Source organism: Plectropomus leopardus, chromosome 2, assembly GCF_008729295.1.
Source record: "Plectropomus leopardus isolate mb chromosome 2, YSFRI_Pleo_2.0, whole genome shotgun sequence".
Classification (NCBI taxonomy): Eukaryota; Metazoa; Chordata; class Actinopteri; order Perciformes; family Serranidae; genus Plectropomus; species Plectropomus leopardus.
In genome coordinates, this window is record NC_056464.1 from 22752371 (window position 1) to 22771320 (window position 18950).

Sequence of the window (18950 nt, forward strand, 5' to 3'; positions counted from 1 at the left end):
TACATTTGCATTAACCTGAGCACATCACCTAAACCCTAAATATTTACAAAACATAATAAAGTTCATAATTATTTATAATGGTAAAATAAAAACATATTTTCCCATAGGAATTCAGATCTTTTTTTATTATCCTTTACATTATTTCTTGTCTGTATTATTTTTTGTTTTTATCAGAAGCAGAGGTGGAAGAAGTTTCAACGAAAAATCCTGCATTAAAAACATCTTACATAAATAAAAGTATATAAGTATTAGCATCAAAATGTACTGAGAGCATCAAATGCAAACGTGTTAGTGAAGTACAACTGTACCTTTTAGATACGTATATTATTTATTTACATTTATGGAATATTATTATTGATGCAGTGATATATAAGGAGCATGTTGATATTGTAAGGTAAAGATGATTTTAAGGATGTCATATACTGTTGGAAAGTTAATCCATAACAACACCTTATTTTCTCTGTAAAATCTGACTGTGACTATTGTTTACAATCGTCACTCGTTTTGTCACCTCATCTCAAATGTGCTGAAGTAGCATTCACAGTCCAAATATATCATGGAAGGCTTGGTACATATGTTTCCACATGGCCAGCAACTAGCTGCGTGATTACATCAACTCCAAACTCTAAATGTGTTTTCTATGACAGCACATCTACTCTTTTGTGCGTGAGAGATCCTTACAAATCCTGTTGTTCCATTCACTGAAGCTTTGAAAAAATATTAAGGCTGTGAAAGATAGGCTGGCCACCTGCCATTCACATCACAAAGGAATAGACTGACAGATGTATAGACAGGAGGTCAGATGGTCAAAGGCTTTGTCATAATGCTAAACATTATTAGGTAGATGCACTGTTTAAGGCGAGCACTGTCGTTGAAGCCCCTTGTTCTTTGTTGTTTAATGTGTCGTTCTATACATGTGCTAAACAGTACATCCAAGAGTTTTTGTCCCAAATAAGACCTGTATAACAGTGCAAGTATTGGTGAAAGTTTATGAGGAGACACAAGAAAGCGTTTGTTTCCTCACTTAACTGTATCATGTTCATCACTATTTTACCACATCTTGGATATTTAAAAGAGACAGTCTGCCTTAATCCTACTGTTATTTTTTCTGGTCACGGGGGGACACAACATCCCCACAACAAGCTACATTCTGTACTGTTTGCTGAAATTTACCTGCCTAGACATGCAGCAATTTTAACTCTTATTTCTTGTTTTTCTACCAACAAGGGGAAATAACTCGCTATTTAGTGAGCTAAATGTGAGCTAGAAGTCAGTTGTGTCACTTGCTAGCTGCTAACTTTGCCTGCTGTTTGCTGCAGGGCGTACGGTAGGTTTACCATTGGTGCTTCTCCCTATAAACAGCTGCCTGCTGTGGCTGGGAACAGGGTTGATTAGAGTGCTGAGACTGATCAGCAGCGCTGAGAGTTGAAAAATAATTATGTGACATTGGCACTTCAGATTAGCAATGTATTAATTATAATATATAATTTGCTGTCGTAAAAAAATATATAATACATTGTATTATGAATAAGGCTACATCTTATTTGAGTCTGAATAAGAAACTGTTTTATTGAAGCTGTGTTTTCAAATGCCAGACAATTCTCATCACAGTACAGTGGAGATCATTATGAACTTCTGTTCATTTATTCATTCATTTGTGCATTTTATATTACTTAAGACAGCTGTTTAATCATGTTAAATCGGTCATCAGTGACAAAATGTTTGTAACTACCCAAGTGCTACATAGTCCATGAATTATTACATACATATATAATATCCCATTTGTAAACTTGCTGCTCTTACTTGTAAAGACAGTAGAGGCTTGAGATGCTCCTAGTAGTTTTTTTCTGAATGAAAACAAAACATTGATTGATTAAAAACAATGCATGTGTAACTCCTTCAGTTACACCTCCTTCAAATATTTTTAATTATAATTACAAGATGAATATTTCATTAAAACTGACATGGCGTGAGTTCTATGCGGAGTAATTTGTTTACAAATGCATGCATTTTTAACAAACATATGGCTGAATATATGAAACAATAACAGAGATGCATTTAATCCTGGGACGGATTATGGTGGTATGATGTTAGTTGATGACACAGTGACTGTATTTTTAATCTTCTGCTTGAGAGATTAATCTGTATATGACATATATTACTATCAGTCCATCAAAAACAAAAAACATCTGCAAGGTCAGATTGAAGCAAAAGAGACAAACAATGCTGATATCTAGCAAAAGATCCAGAAATGTATTTATTTTGTTTACTTATTTATTGTTGCTGTTGTTTACAATATAATAAAAAATGTTCTCAAAAGTCTCCAAAAAGGTTGAAACATTGCATACCCTGTGCCAAATATTCTAAAAGATGCTGTCTTGCACTGAGCATTTACATTTCTGTCTGATTTGAAGTAATGGAGGCATTTGATCACTAGGGGGAGACAGCAGATTGGGAACCAAAGTTTAAAGCCGAACAGAACCATTGTGCATAATGTTCAATGGATACATGAAAATCAATAGAGGAAATAAAATTGCATGTAATTTTATTTCAAAGTAACCAAAAATAAATGAATGCAGCAGTTTATTTGGTCTGCTTGACTTCTTTTATGTCTTAAGTTTATTTTATAAACACATGAGCATCTTTAAACCATTTGTATGGGCTGAAAGCAATTTTCAGTCAATGTACCAAACTTGTTTTCATTAAGGACACAATTGCCCCTCACCAACCCACCCAGAGGAGTGTTTTCTAAAATTGGGTGCTGGAACTTCTTTGCTATTTCACCTGCTGTGAGGCAGATGCAACGCAGGCTGCCACACACGCAGCTGAAGGAGCTGGCAGATTACTTGCAGATGCAACAGAGCATGGGAAATGTGGACTGCTTCATCAGCTTGTTTTTGTGACTCATGCATGTTGTTAATGTCTACTCCGCGCAATTAAGTGCACCTCTGCTGAGTCACCAAGACAGTGCAACACTTATCCATGGAGTCAAGACCAAAACCAAATGGCTTAGTCAGCATAATACTCCTGAAATCATGGCTTATTATAAATCGGGTATTAGACAGCATTTTCTGTGTTGTTCATATTATTTTAAGTATAGATTATTGAAAGAAAATCTGAAAGGATCAAACCAGTGAAAGGAAATAAATGTTCAGGGCAATTTATTCAAGATGTAGTCTTCTTGACCGAAAGAAAATGAGAAAATCATCAGAACTGAGGTACAAATCTTGAATGCTGTATGGAGAGCATTTTTTCCAAAGCTCCATACCATGAGTACATCAATTTCTGGAATGGGTAGCTCTTGTGTGATTCAAACTACTGATCTAGACGGCAATGCTACGCTCTACTAAATTTAAGAGTACCAACAGAAACATTTCTTAGCCAGTAACTACTGAATATTTTTTTGTCTCTTTAACTTTTTCTCTTCACTCTTACACAACTTTGTCCAGCACATCAACCTTTTGGTTTTGATCTGTGGCCAGTATTGATTCAGCTTTATCAGTGCTTATATACTGCGCTGCCAAGTCATTTAGTGCCCACTGGAGGGAAGCTTTGGGCTAACCACCATGCTCATCCTGTGTCCACCTTTTATTAAGATTTTGCAGTGTATTGATTGGGGGGGGGGGGGGTTTTTTTAACTAAGGAGCAGTTGTTACTACAGGCCAGAATTGCCATGGTGCTTAGGGACTGTTCATTATTTGAAAGTGAGGGAAGTAGTGAAAAAAGGCTATTTGTTGATTTTATTACAATGTTTCTTACCAATTTATCATAGACAGAAACTGAAGCTACAATTGAATTTTCAAATTTCATATGGTACTCGAACACATTTTGGGGGACAAACACTTCCATCAGAAGAAAGCAAAATCAAGTCCAAGCTGAAAATAGTGATATTTCATCAAAATCACTATATTCTACATGCCTCACTTAAAATTTGGACAAAAAATAAACAATTTGCCCAAACTAACCAGCATGCACAACAAGAGTGAAGACCAAGATCAAGACTTTTTTTCAACTGTAGGATTTTATCTTCAACTTTTAACTTTCAAACATCAAAGGGTAAGGTGTAAAAGAGTCAGACATTATTAACACATCAGATATTGGCAAAAATCCATTATCTTGCATCCCTACAAAAAAACAAGGGCACACCTCCGCTACCCAGTCCTCTGATAAATAAAGAACAGTCGCTTAAAAATTGGTCTGATTTTCATTTGATCCCTCAAAGCAAAATAAGCCTTTTTTAAAAACAAGAATAATAAAGCATATTCTGTTTTATTTTAAACTCAGAGATTACTAGCCTTATTTACTTTGTCAGCAACTTCATATCCACAGTAAGCATGTTCTACGTCCACAGAGTTCAAACTGAAGACAAATTTGTGGATTTCATGCCTGATATGAGCTCTGTCCACTGGAAAGGCATGGCAGTATATCTGGCCCTGGAAGCACCACTGATTTCATTTTCTTCATGACAGAACGCCTGTATATATTAGTGCAGTGATTTTGTGTCTGTTGGGCACATTGCAAATTAGATCTGTGATCTGAGCCCTGGTGGTTCAATGCACATGAAATAAATAAATAATAAGACGAATCAAAACTTAATTATGTGTGACTCAACCGCACACAGATCATTAATAGGGGGACTCAACAAGAAGCTCTTTGAACTTCGAGTGTGTGTGTCAACACCGTTGCTAATCGTATCACCCTCAATTAACTTTACTTCTTACTACTGGATAAAACTCCTCCGAGGGGGACAAGGTCGGGGGAGAGATATATAGAGAGAGAGACAGGGGGAGGAATACTCTCTCTGTGTGCCCCCTACCCCATCCCTCCACCCCCCCTATCTCTTTACAGGACTGCCAGCCCGTCTAGAGTTATTCCAGGAATGCGTTGAACATGGCTGCCGCGATGAAGGCGCAGAAAACGGGACTGCTGGAACTTCGAGTGACCGTGGACCGCTGGATCCGGGTGTTGGCCACTCTTACCGAGGACACGCTCACGGTAAACCCCGGGGAGGGTGCAGAGGAGCCCGCGAAGCCCAGCGCGAGTCCCGCCGGGGCTATCAACGGAGACCCCCCGAATCTAAGCTCGTCCCCGGTCCCGGAAACCATCACCAACGTGAAGCGCACCGTGCGAGTTACCAAGCAAGATGTTGGAGGACTCGGTATCAGTATCAAAGGTAAGACACTTTGAAAAAAATAAAATAAAACGGCGAACTTTACAAACTGTGAGTCGGTGTCAGTTAGCACAAGTTTTGGCGAGGAGTTTGAGTGCAGCGACGGCGAAAACGCAACCGTCGACTTGTCAGTTAACTTCAGCTAACTTCAAACTGACCGTTAAACCCCGCATATGTGCGACGTTTTCCCCGTCCGCCGTAACCGTTTGATGAGACAAATTCTTGTCCGTACTTTAACTCACACTTCCTAAATGTTAGGCTGTAGTTTGCACAGAGAAAAAAAAATGACAGCTGTGATTATCTCACGCTGTGCCCTCAACTCAACGGGGAACCATTTCAGTGAACCAGTCACCGGAGATAGCAATTAGCTTCTGTCCTGTAACCTCAGGCTAACTATTTGACAGTGTAGGTTCACACACACAATCCTAACAACTGGTTTGACGCAAAATAACCTGGTTTAGTTGAGAAAGGAGCGTTATGTATGTGGGTGTATGTATATGTTTAATTCATTAGAGTAAAGGTTAAAATTAATGAAGAAGCTGGTTAATTAAAAAAAAATCAATTAATTATGAAGAACGAGTGGGATTAAAAAAGTTTGTTCTTCTTCTCATTCCTTTTTTTAATATGAAAACAAAGTCTTTATGTGTTTGACCATTTATTTTTGCTTTATTTTTGTCATTGTCTGTAGCCTAAATAGGCTATCACTTTTTGTCTGTCTGCTTTTGTACATTTTTGAAATAGATCAAATCTAATCAATCAGTAATTAATCAAAATAAGTATAATTCTTTTCTAAAAAACCCCACTTTAACAAGGGTTTCTTTTTTATTTTGGAAAATTCCTAGCTAAGAATAATGTATTTAATTTATTGCCAACCTCGGCTCTTAATTAATTTGAGTAATGTGTAGATTATACTCACTGAAGCCATATGATAACATGTTGGAGTGATAAGTGAGGTTTTTTTAAAGTGGGTTGTATGGGGTATGTAATCATAGTCAGTGTGTCAGTGTACATGCCCCTAGTTCGGAGAAGCAGGCTGAAGTCTGACATTAAAGCTAAGTAATGTACTGCTGTGGATGGGGTCAGCAACAAAATGTATTTTAGCCACCTAAAAAAATCCAACACATAAGACACTATCAGTTTAAATGTACAATATTTTGAGAGTATTGTTTTAACCTTAATGTCAGACTGATGACATGCTTTCCAACAGGAAGAATGAAGCTGTTATATTGCTCCCTTTAAAGCCAGACTCAATTGAGAAAAACAGTGATGACTTCCCCATCAAAACAGACTGCCTGAAGAAAAGCTAAAGTGGCAAGAATGCTCTCAGTACAGCATACATTCAAAATTATATTGTTTTTCTTAGGTGGGACTTTTTATAGGTGGTTAAAACATGTTTTGTAGCTGACCCCATCCAAAGCAGTACATTACTGTCAGACTCCAGTTTGCCTCTCCAAACTGGGGGTGTGCAGACTGACATCTACTGTATATAACACACCGACTGTAGATAAGTACCCCAAACAACTCCACTAAAAAAACTAAACTATCACTTTAAAGCAATACTTCACCCACAAAATGACAATTTATATATCAATTAGTCATGGTGTTTTACCTTGAATATGTGAAGAAGACTTTGTTTTTCTTGCATGCCTCCACAGAAAATGGAAAATATATTTATTGATTGGGGACCACCTTTAATGACAGCAAAACTTTTTCAAAGCACCTGTTTGCAAACTCTCACACAATTCTTGCAGTATAATCCAACTCACATTTATGCAGTTGTATGCTCGACAATGATGTAATCTCACAAAGTAAGAATACTTTATTCCAGTATTCATTTTGGGTTTTTATACATCTGTGTACTTTCACTTTTAGTCCACTACATTTCCAAAATAAATTGTATACTTTTACTCCACTACATTTTCCCTAAGCATTTCATTTACTTACTATAAAATAGGGGAAGATGGTGGGAGGGGACAGATGGACAAATGAAGGACTGGGAAGGAAGGAAAACTGGATTTTATTCTTTAAATCCTTTAAGTTCTAAAAAAGACCTTTTTTTCGAGTGTAATGTACACTGCATTTTTAAAGTGGTGTATATTATGAAGAAATGAACTTTATAATTCTCAAAATTCTGAGCGCTTGCTTATCAACAGCATTTTCTTGTACCTTTACTTTCAATATTTGAGTATATTTAATATCATGAAATTACTTTTGATAGTTAAGTGTCTATCTATCTATCATCCTAGAGACTATTACTTATGCAATTTTCTAATTGGTGGCTTAAACTCCTGATAAAGTTATTTTCTTATCAGAAATCTGAATTTTTACTCAAGAGTGGCTTTCGAGTATTTCATCCACCATTGATGCTTGTTACTTCCCAAACATATTTGCTAAAAAACTTAAGTATTGTAGTCTGGATTTGAAGAGAGCATAGAAAAGTTTCATCTTCAGTTCAGTTTTAAATAGTTAGGATTTTTTTTTGTAAAAGTGCATGTGTTTGGGAAGTACTGTGCATACAATGGGAGAAATAAAACTTGGATTATACAGAACAAGTTGTGTGAGAGTTTTTAAATTAATGTTCTGATAAAGTAATGGTCCCCAATCCATTGATAGATCAACATGTTTGCTATTTTCCATGGAGGTACGCAAGAAAAACAAAGTTTTCTGTACAAAGTCAAGGTAATGGCCTTGGCCTTACAAATTCAAGGTAACTGCTAAGGTAATTCTAAATTAGTCATTTTGTTGTTAAAGTGCTCCTTTTTGTTTTCAGATTAATTTGAGTTATTCTTGGGAGGATATAACATGCTGAGTCGAGACTACCTTCCAGTAGGTTTTTAACATGTTGTAAACCAAGACAAACAAAAACATGCCAACTCTTAGCAACTCTGTGCATTTGTGTTATAATAACACTTCCTTCTTATCAGAATTTGAATTTTGAGCTTTATCAGAAGGGTGCTTACACCTGCAGTAAAAAAGTAGCATCACTGAAAAGTATGGCTGTGAGTGCCAATTAAGTACTACACCAGGGAAAGTGGAGTCACAGAAACAAGAGTAAATCCATAATTGTTCCCTCAGAATATAAACTACTAAGTTTGATTAAAGTATTTTTTTGCTCATCAACTTCATCTTTGAATGGGCAAAGATGCATCTGTACGCCACTGCTGCAACATCATAGTTACATCAGCATTGCTCCTATAACCTCCTCATGGGAAAAGGTCGTGACCTCTCCATATATCACAAGTCAGGCTGACATACCTGTGGTGTGTACTGTTCAGCGGCTGATAAAAGCCTTTTCCTTGTCATGTTTCCTTGACCTGCAGCAACAGGCTATTATCTCAGTGGAGATCTCAGTGTGAGGAAGACGAGGAGGGCTCAGCAATAGGAAGCTATGTAAATACAAAACATCAAAAAAGGACAGTGCAGTGATAATGCTGTCTGAGCAATATTTAGAGTTTGGAGTCCTGGAGGTGAGTGACATTTTTTCCCAACTTTGTTAGCTTTTTATTCTGTTTCTTAAGATGCCTATTGTATTCTTATATCACTATTGCAATTGAGTTATCAGTTTATTTACAGACTTTAACTAGACTTCTTAGGGGTTAAGTTGCTTAAGTTGTGAGTACCACATAATATCTTGGGTTGGGATTCTTGTTATTCATCACAAAGATCATGGTGAATAGTAGACCTGTATTCTTACATGCACAGTGTGTGAATTGTGCTTGAACCTTAACCTCCTCAGGCTGTTCTCTATTGCTGGACCTTAATATTTGACTTTTCGAATATATATTCATTAATTGGGTTGGTATTCGGTTGTCAATTTAGGGATTCGGATATTGGTTTTTCTTTCCTTTTTTTTTGCTGAGAACAAATGTGATTTCAATGTTTGTAAGAAAAAAATCTTCAATCTTAGATTGTTTGAGTTGGTGTGCTCTGCTTCTGCTTCGTAGGGATTTGTCAGGTTACGTGCCCTCTTTGCTGCACAGAGAAAGCAGATATTAATGTCTTCTATAGTGAGGACACTTAGCATATCAGACTCACAACGAAATCTAACAGACTAATTTAGAATACTGGAAACAGATTACTGTATTGCGTAGCTGTCCAAGTTTTTTTTGACTTAACAAACCAGGCCTATAAAGTTTCACAACTGCTGTCAAGCAGTCGGTGGCACACCAGCCTCATGCAACACTCAGTCCCCCCCAGCCACACGTGCAAACTGACCGAAGCTTTGAGGATCAGGAGCCCCAGGAAATGGTATTCGTGACAGCCCTGCTGTTCTCACTAACTGTTTGTACGATTTCCCTACAATAAGTAATGCACCAAATTCGTACATATCGCACATATTTCTTAAAAGGCTGAGATCCTATGACCAGCGCTTACGGGACAAAATAAGGAAACATTCCCAAGGGGTCTTGTAAGGAGGTAGGGTTGGGTGACGGATCGCTCTGAAAAATACAGACTTCCCTCAGGACCCCTGGAGGCATGTGTTTGAAACCCCATGAATTTTGAGTAAACTTTGAATCACTTTAAGGTACGTCCTCACCATGTTCCTTTTCCTCAACCTATTAACTTCACTTACCTAAACCGAACCTCTGTAAGTTTACTTTAAGTATGTAACTGTACATTAAGGATTTAACGTCATTCGTGGGGCGCTAATTCGTAATATATGAACCGTTGAGGATACGTTGACCTCCTACAGGTCTGCAGTCTGCATGTGTTGACAGGTCATCACTCGGCTATTGGCTGATGTGCAGGGTCGATTTAATGAACAACTGTGAACTTGCGCCATTGTCATGTAGCAAAGCGTTCAGCATGGTAGCTGCGGGTGACATGTTCAGATCAGCTCCCCCCCCCCCCCCCACCCCCACACCGCTGCTGCCGCCGCCACCACCAACAACAACAAACCCAGCCCCTAATGACATAAATGTAATGTCCATCTTTATGGAAATGGGTGGCTTTGAAAATCAGACAGCATGTTATTAAAACAAAATCATAGCTGGCACCCTGTCGGCTTGACATTGTTGTCATGCCGGTTGTTCAAAGGCAGCTGTGAAGAGAGGGAGGAAGAAGGGTCTAGCAGAGGGATAGAAAGGCAAAGGCACAAAGAGAAAGCATTAAACAGGACGTGGTACAAACCATAGAGGTCAAATTAGTACAAAGGAAAAACAGATTAAAAAGGGAGTAGAAAATAGTCCAGTGTCAAAAAAGGGTGAAGCAAATGAAAGAAAAGGGTGAAGTTGTTGTGGGCTAGCTGACGCCACATTGTGAACAGCTGAGAGGAGCAGCCCACAGAAGGCAGTTGTCATTGGTCGCAGATGAAAGCTATGTGGCTGGGAGTGGAGTACTCCACTAGTGTTAATTTTAGGGAGCCCACCCCAGCTCGCACAGAAAAGCGTGGAGGCAGTCAACCTTTACTCTCACATGTCTAAATTTAAGAGGAGAGGTTAGGAAGTGAGGCTCTGGATTTGTAGACAGGCCCACTGGTTAGAGTGAAGCAGAGTGCAGATCTGGGTGTAACACTTTTGGTGTGAGGAGTTTTACCACAGTTTAAGTCAGTTACAGTATCACAAAATTCCAAATTAAACCCTTTGAAACCTGAGACAATGAGCAACATATGAAGAAATGGCCCAAGACATAGCACAAAATTTGTGAAAAAAAAAGTTACACGAAATGACCTGAAAATTAGTCAGAAATGTTTTTTTTTAAAAGGAAGAAATTTACCTGAAAATTGGCAAAATAAAGGGAAAGTGTAATAAATCCAAGGAAATGATCAGATTTAGCCAGAAATGTTTTTTTTTAAAAGGAATGAATTTTACCTGAAAATTGGCAAAATAAAGGGAAAGTGTAATAAATCCAAGGAAATGATCAGAAGTAAGAATAATTCTACAACATAATTTCAAATACATAATTATAAAAATGATTAAATGTTGTGTTACAAGTCTTGCCAAGTTGGCAACTTTTACCCCCGTGTTTTCAAAACAAAGCAAACCAATGCACAAGATTCAAAGATTTAATATCTTGTGGAAGGCACCAAGCACAAGAAAATTGACGTCAGTCCAGGTTTCCAAGGGTTAATAGCTCCTCAGGCATTGCTTAATGTGTCCCAGTGTGTTTTATTCCAGTTAGGTGTGACTTCAAGGTAAAATCAGTCCTAGTATTTTTAGCGCAAACATAATGAAGCCATGTTTTGATGCCTTAAACTCTTTGGTCACAGAACACCTCAGATGTGCACATAAACAACATTTTTGTCAGGTAACAAGTCTCAGGTGGAGTGTTATGCAACAAATGTATTATTCTGTCCAAATATGGCTTTGCATGTTCATAAGAAATATGTAACCACCTTTTTTTGAAGGTTTTTCTGTTTGTTCCAGTGTTCATTAGCACTGTGTACAACTCAGCGGCTGAAGTTTGCTGAAGTTAAGTGCTGATCACACTGAATTCTTTGAAAGGAGCATTATCACAACAAGCACATTGTTAGCACAAAATTACCTAATTAGGTACATGTCAGTGTTGTATAAACCAGTACCATTCATTTACCTGTCATGAGTAGCTCCAGTGGCTCCACCCCACCTCCGCCTCCGCCACCCTCCTGTCAGTTGAGTGACAGGCTGCCAGTTGGAGGGTGCTGAACTGTGTTTGACATGAAAAGTTGGAGGGAAAAAAAAGGTACGGGTGGGAAGGGAATATGTGAGGATTAGGGGTTGTGTAGGAGTGGCAGACATATTGACAGTATTTTTCCTACAATATGTCAGCAATGTTTATTCAGCAGTCATATCTGTTAGAGGTGTTTCACACTGGAAGTAAACCTGAAAGTAGGGGTAGAGAGGAAGAGAGATATAGGGGATGTATAAATGTGGAAAAGGGGTGCCGTGTGCAGCACTTGTCACTGTTGGTAGTCCTCACCTCCTGCGGCTGCCCCAAGATCAGACTTAGAGGGATATTTTGCTGATTTTCAACCAAGTTTGTATCAAAGCAGATGTGTGGATGAACTGTGGTAAGCTTTCCTCCATCTCCATCTTACCAGTACCCAGATAACCCCCCCATCAATGAAACTTTGGCTGTTGCTTGAACTATAGGCTGTACTTTTGCATTTTCCGTCACCTTTGCCACCAATAGCGCGGACAAAGAGTACACAGCTGATCGAGAGAGTTACCCGCCCCTATCTCTCAAACTCTGATCAAAATTCGATCAAATGGTAAAACTAGGCAGCGTTGATCGAATATGAATGAAACTATGTTCCTGCACTGCCTATTTCTTTCCTGTAAACGTTTCCGGGAACACATTTAAATGCCATGTTCAGTTGTAATATGGAGAGTTTGTGAGCAGGAAGTGGGTATCATCCTGTGAAAACGGAGGCAGAATAAACAAAAATCAAAAACTAAGCAGCGCTGATCAAATACAAACCAAGACTCTGTTTCTGCATTGTTTATTTCTCGCCTCAGATGTTTTCAGGAACATATTTTAGCTTATTGCTTTAGCTTACTACTTGCTTATTGTAATACGAGATCGCCGTCTGCCATTATTTCACTTGGACCAGTCCACATTATGGTACCCACCAGCGGGAGCATCTGGTAAGGTGTGATGCATTGTGGTAGTTGTAGGTTTTCTACGTCTTAAACAAAAGTGTCATTTTTCTCTGTTTTCTTTGGTCATGTAGCACCATTTTCATAAGTATTTGCATCTTTCTACTGCGGAGATGGACTAGTTTTTTGTGAGGGCCTCCTTTATATTGGTAAAATACTTTGTTAATAGTCTATCAAAGCAGCAGGATAGTTCATATTTTTATGTACATATCCATTTCCACAGGAGATGTCAGTCGGATAGATAGGGACTGAAGCTGTTAATGGCTGCCCCATTGGAACGAGCTGTCTGATGGAAAGGTAAAACAGCGAACAATGGAAATATTCTCAATATACTCTAAAGATTTTTTTGGTGAGACTTTATTTAAGGGATAAAATATGTTTTGCTGCTATCTCTGCCCACAATGCTTCATTGCTTAGCTTCTGTGTTGGCACTCCGCTCTTTCTCCAAACCTCGAGTGTACAGACTGACATCTACTAAATGTAATACACTGACTGTACATAAGTACCTCATACAACCCCACTCCAAAAAAAATTGCCAAACTTGCCCTGTAACCATCACTTACTGTAAGTCATTCGGTTTCCTTATCGATCTAGATATCTACAATTTATATGTGCAATTGTGTGTACATCATTTTAGTGCAGATGCCAAGTCATTTGGACACAATATCATCCTCTCATAAATCTTTTGACAACAATGTCACTATCATCCTCAGTCTGTCTGAAATGACTGGGCTGACTTCTGCCGGCTTTTCCAACCATTTATTTTAAATAGGTCTTGACATAAATTTCCGCCACTGATCAAGTTAAAGGAGAGAGCACTGCAGTTTGGAAAGCACGACGTGCTGTTGTGAGCACTCTATTAGCATGGGTTTGGTACATAAGATATTAGTGTGTCAGTTTTAATGAAGCTGAAAGGTCATTGTCTGTGTCTTTTACTGGCAATCATCAGTGAAGTCTGTCAGACCCTACATCTACCCTGCAGCAGTTTTCAGTTTAGTTAGTTTTGTGGTCAGATCTACAGCCCAACAGTAACGTAATATGCAATTTGCAGTTTTCATCTTCAGTTAAGTGTACATCAGGGTACAATTGTCACCTTTTCATTGTAAATTCTATAAATACTTGAAATAAATTGTCGCTACTCTTCACAATAGACCCCATAGTCACTAATTGCTGGATGTCAAGTGTTAAATCTTTGAACCTTTCATGTAGGCGGTACAAACAAGACAACTGCCGTTTATGTATGAATATAGTACTATGGATTCTTCATGCACTGAAAGAAGATTATAGAGCAGTGTAATTCACCATACTTTCTATGCTAGTGAAATTAAATTAGGGACAAAGGTAGCCTGAAGATTAGAGAAGCAACTTGTGACTAGAGGGTATTCAAATTTAATACTCAAACCAGCTGGGAAGGTTTGGTTGAGGGCAGTGAGCCGTACAGTGGCCTCACAGGGCAGCAGCTTGACATTCAGAATCACACATTTGTCATTATTATTTCTCCATCTTAATTGTGTTAAATCAGGGTTTGCTAATAAGCAGCCTACAGGTTTTTTTTAATGACTGAACTGTTGAGAAACACGCGGTGTCAGTACTTATAATCAGATTCACTTCAGTTGCTTTTTTCTCATGTTTAATTTGAATAATTGGGTTTGAATGTTCTTTTGTGGTCTTGTCAATGTCTTCTGCTGACAGACTGGGAGATGCATGGCTCAAAAAAGCTTGAAGAGCAGTGTAACCATTGCATATGTTCCTGCATACAAGTTATGTACTTCTTTCTTGCAAATGTTTTTTTTCCCTAAAGGTGCTTCATGGTAAAACTGTGTGGATAAATCTGCAAAAGTTTTCCCACACACAACTGTTTCTAAAAGCATGTAAAATGTACCATTCATCACTGTTTAAGGAATCCAGACTCACTTGCTGCTGAGTCATCAACCATGTTGTCCTTCTTATCAGAATTTTGGGATTGTATTAGCCCAGGACACTGAAGGATCAGGTGAGTGTGAGAGTATTGGAGAGCACTGATCAGACCAGAAGTTTCTCAGCAATACAATTCCACAGAAAGTCAATAGTAGTAGAGTTGCAGCTACTCCCTGAGAGTATTGTACACAGTCTACCACTGCTTCCTACAGAGCCAAATAGTTTGGCTCTCCTTACAGATACAACCCTACAATCTCCCTTTGTGAAAAAAACTGTATTAGGTTAGTTTTTTTTTTTATTATTTTTACCCACAACCTAAGACATACTGACAACAGCCTAAAAAAAAGTATTGCAACTTTTGTGTGGCAATATTGTATCAATACATAGATGACAAGTATTGATAGCAAAAGTGTGTCAAAGGACTTAATCTTATCAGATAAAACAGATGCGCACAAAGTTTTCACTTGAGAACACAATTTGTTGTTGAAAAAAGGTAATAAATTGCATTATATTACAAGATATGTAACCTCATTACTCAGCATATCCTAAAGTGCAACAATATTGTATTGTGACTATAAATATCAGATCTGAAAAAATAGCTTAAAACTAAATTATTTGAGCTTTGGCTTTCAGTGAATTAGGTAGCATCCAGTTTGAGCCATGAGTGGAAACTGTTAAAGCATACTAAGACAGCAATAATTGGTTATCCAATTAGCATCATCCATGTTGAGCAGTCAGGAACCGCAACCATGTCTCTCTAGAGAGTTACAAAGTACGGCATGGCTAAACATTTATAAGATGATCTGACTTCCCTCACTGATTAGCAGTATTCAGTGCAGAGGTTCATTCTTGACATCCTCAGGTGTCTCCAGGGTATTTAACACTCATCCAATATTGCTTTTTTTATTAATTCAGTTCTGGTCTGACAGTTGGAGCTCCACTTCTACCTTCAGCTGCATACATACTGTATGCTACATTACTGAAGCAAAGACAGAATTTTGGTGCTTGTAAGATAAGGTACAGTATGCAGAGTAAGTGGACTGTGCTCTTTGCAACACACGAGCTTCTCCTTTGCAATGCACAGGATTTTATGTGGGATATTCTGCAAATTGTTTTTATGCCCTGTGCCAAATTCAAGCACATTTTCAGTATTTAAAGATTAAAACATATTAATCAAATTCCCAATTTTTCTAGATATTATGATTAAAGTTTTAATGATATATGTTGGTGATAACAACACCAGTATTGCTGAAGGTCCCCTTCACCTCATCTCCACTTCAAAATTTCTATCAACACGTCACGATTCAGAGGCTCAGTAAGCACAGGCTGACACCTCACTTCTAACACTCAGTCATGCAGTAAACAACAATCAGATGTCATGGTGCGGTCAAGTAGCTGGTAAATCCCAGCATAGTGACTGGAATGCATAGTAGGAGTGTAGGCCAGCTCAGCCATGGTGTTTTTGTTTTTTTATAATTAAGAGCACCAGGCAGTGGCTTGCAAAGGAAGATACATGATTTAAATCCCAAAGGAATCACTCAGAGGAAGAAACCTGTGGAAGATGTTTTTAAAATTAATTAAATGTAATCCTCTTGTAGATAATTTCTCACTAGGCCTGAAGGCCATAGTCCAACTGCCAGCTGACATTAATGACGATATTTCTCATGAAGAGTGGGAGCCAACAGCAAGAGGCAGATCCATCAGCTTACTAGTTGACCTTCATTTAATGAGAGAGAGAGAGAGAGAGAGAGCAAGAGAGGGGGGGGGAGGGAGAGAGAGAGAGGGAGGGAGGGAGAGAGGGGAGAGAGGGAGAGAGATGGGAAATTGTGGACTTTAGTACAGGAGGGTTATTGCTGCTGTCTGTGTCCTCATATGCTCTGTGTAGTTTAGCCAGAGGTACTACCATGTTATTGTTTTGCAAGGCACAAGTTGGTCCCAAGTCTTTGTATTCAAGTCCCAAGTCAAGACCGGTAAGCCCTGAGTCAAGTCCCAAGTCAAGACTGACAAGTCCTAAGTCAAGTCTAAAACTTTGAGTTTTGAGTTCAGAACAAGTCATAATGTGCTCTTCACCAGAGTAACAATATACTGAATTTACCAAAATCTTGAATTTCTTTAAAAAAAATTGCATTTATTTGCTAAAACAAGTTTGTTAGAAGCTGTTGCATCTCTGCCTGTATCCTGTATGGTTCTTATACATTTTTGCATACTGCATAGTTGTAATGAAATTGTCTTTGCTATAATTTTTCTTACTGGCTTTCAGTAACCTAGCGTTGGTTCTTTATAATTCCCTCCTATAACTTGATTGGATGCTGTCAGACTGATAAAAAATGAGGGAATTAAGTGTTAACTTGCTAGGAATGAAGAGTTGATTCAGGAAATTAATTGCTTTGTGGCACACTTTGAATATCATACTTTTTAATTTGGGGGATAGGAGGAATGTATCAAGTATTTTTAAGTCAAAAGGCTTAATTTCAAGTTAAGTCAGGGGTCAGTGATGTCCAAATGGGGTTGCAAGTCTGTTTTGATTTTGTCACAGTTGAAGGTCATCGAATTTGTGACTAACTGAAGTCAAATTAAATGCTCAAATATGGATTGCAGTGGTTGAATTCAATATAGGTGTGGAGTATGACATGCAGTTACTGGACAACATACTGGTGATGCACTGCATCTTAGTATTAAACTAAGTTGTTATCTTTGTCTTGGGTTTCACTGCCAGTTTTTATTCCTGGCATCTTTCCTTCACTGTGACTTGTAAACTCTACCTTTTAGTCTGAAGTCGGCATTTGCTGCCAGCACCATACTCCACAGCCTTTAACAAACATGCCATTTTAGATTTTGTCAGTGTATTGGAGCTTTTAGTATAAGCACTTGCACTTTGCATGGATTGTGTAAGTCGAAAATAACTTAATTCCCAGCTGCTCTGATAAAGCTGATCATGGGCCACAAGCTGAGGGTTATGGCTGCACTGTGCAACTGTGAATGGATGTGACTATATGTGATGTGCAATTACTGTATGTAAAGCAGCAGGGTCCTGGAAAAAAATTACAATATTAAACAGCATTTTTTTTCCATTTTTGTCATGCAGGTGGGAAGGAGAACAAGATGCCAATTCTCATCTCCAAGATTTTTAAGGGGCTGGCTGCTGATCAGACTGAGGCACTTTATGTTGGTGATGCCATATTGTCTGTCAATGGTTTTGACTTACGGGAGGCCACACACGATGAGGCTGTTCAAGCGCTGAAGAAAACTGGCAAAGAAGTCATCCTTGAAGGTAAGAGATTTTTCATTCAGAAAAAAAATCAAACCTCAAAATTGACGCAGTCTGTCATTTTCTTCTTTCCGTTTTGTCTCTGCTTTGCTGTTAAAGCGTTCCACAGAGTGACAGAAAACTAGAAGTTAAATACGAGACACACTTGCAAAATATGTCACATTTGTCTCTGTTGCATTACAAAGAGGTGCTTGATATTTCTTTAACAATATAATCCTCAGAGTGGGAGAGAACAAAATCTTATCGCTCATGAAAAAGGAGCACCTCCCTGTATACACTCAACAGCTCCAAATAGATACATAGATGGAAAAGATGGAAACTTTTGATACCTTGATATGTTTTTGCTACATTCTCCAGCACTTTGGTTGAATTTTCCCTTAAGGGCCATATATGCTGAGCTGAGAGAGACGATGTGTTAAATCAGAACTTTGATCAGACTTCCTTGGAAGCATCAAAATAATGAGTTGAACTGAAACAGCACAAGGAAACCAAAGGCTTTAAAATTTGCGTACATTGTTGTGGCTCACACCTCTGAGCATCTCAGCATGCTAATGAGCAGTCTTTCCGACCATCAAACACCGTTGATACCGATAGAAAGTACTTTGTTGCTGTTCATGTCAGAACGGAGAATTGTGGAGAACTTATAAGGTGAGACCTTCTGTGTATAGGAAGGTTTGCAGTGGAGTCAGCAGGTATTTTTAAGTGCTTTTCTTACCTCTTGCTCTTAACTCATTCACATGAGCTGCCAGAGCTCATGTGAATGAGTTAAGTTTAGTCATTTGCTGGATGTGTTCATGCACATTTGCCTAAAAGCATCAGTCCACCGTCAGGTGTGAAACAACATGGCTAATCTAAGACAGCCCATTCTCACTCCCAATTCATCAAATACTGTTATTTTGTCAGCAATGTCGGCGTAAGACACCGACCCGAAGAGGCACTGTCATGGCCATGTGATATGCACTGGACAGCAGCAGTTTGGTGCTGGTATCAAGATGGGGATAGGGGTGTTGTGCAGACA

General features: G+C 38.5%; 1 protein-coding gene across 1 annotated transcript in view; it reads left to right on the plus strand.

Moving 5' to 3' along the window:
• The first annotated feature begins 4889 nt into the window (after positions 1–4889).
• The window catches only part of snta1 (syntrophin, alpha 1), a 41697-nt gene continuing 27636 nt past the window's right edge, over positions 4890–18950 (plus strand). Inside the window, exons 1-2 of the mRNA XM_042510969.1 lie at positions 4890–5173; positions 17750–17935. Coding sequence (XP_042366903.1) covers positions 4891–5173; positions 17750–17935 — 469 coding nt within the window. The 5' untranslated portion in view covers position 4890. The remainder of the gene's footprint in view (positions 5174–17749; positions 17936–18950) is intronic.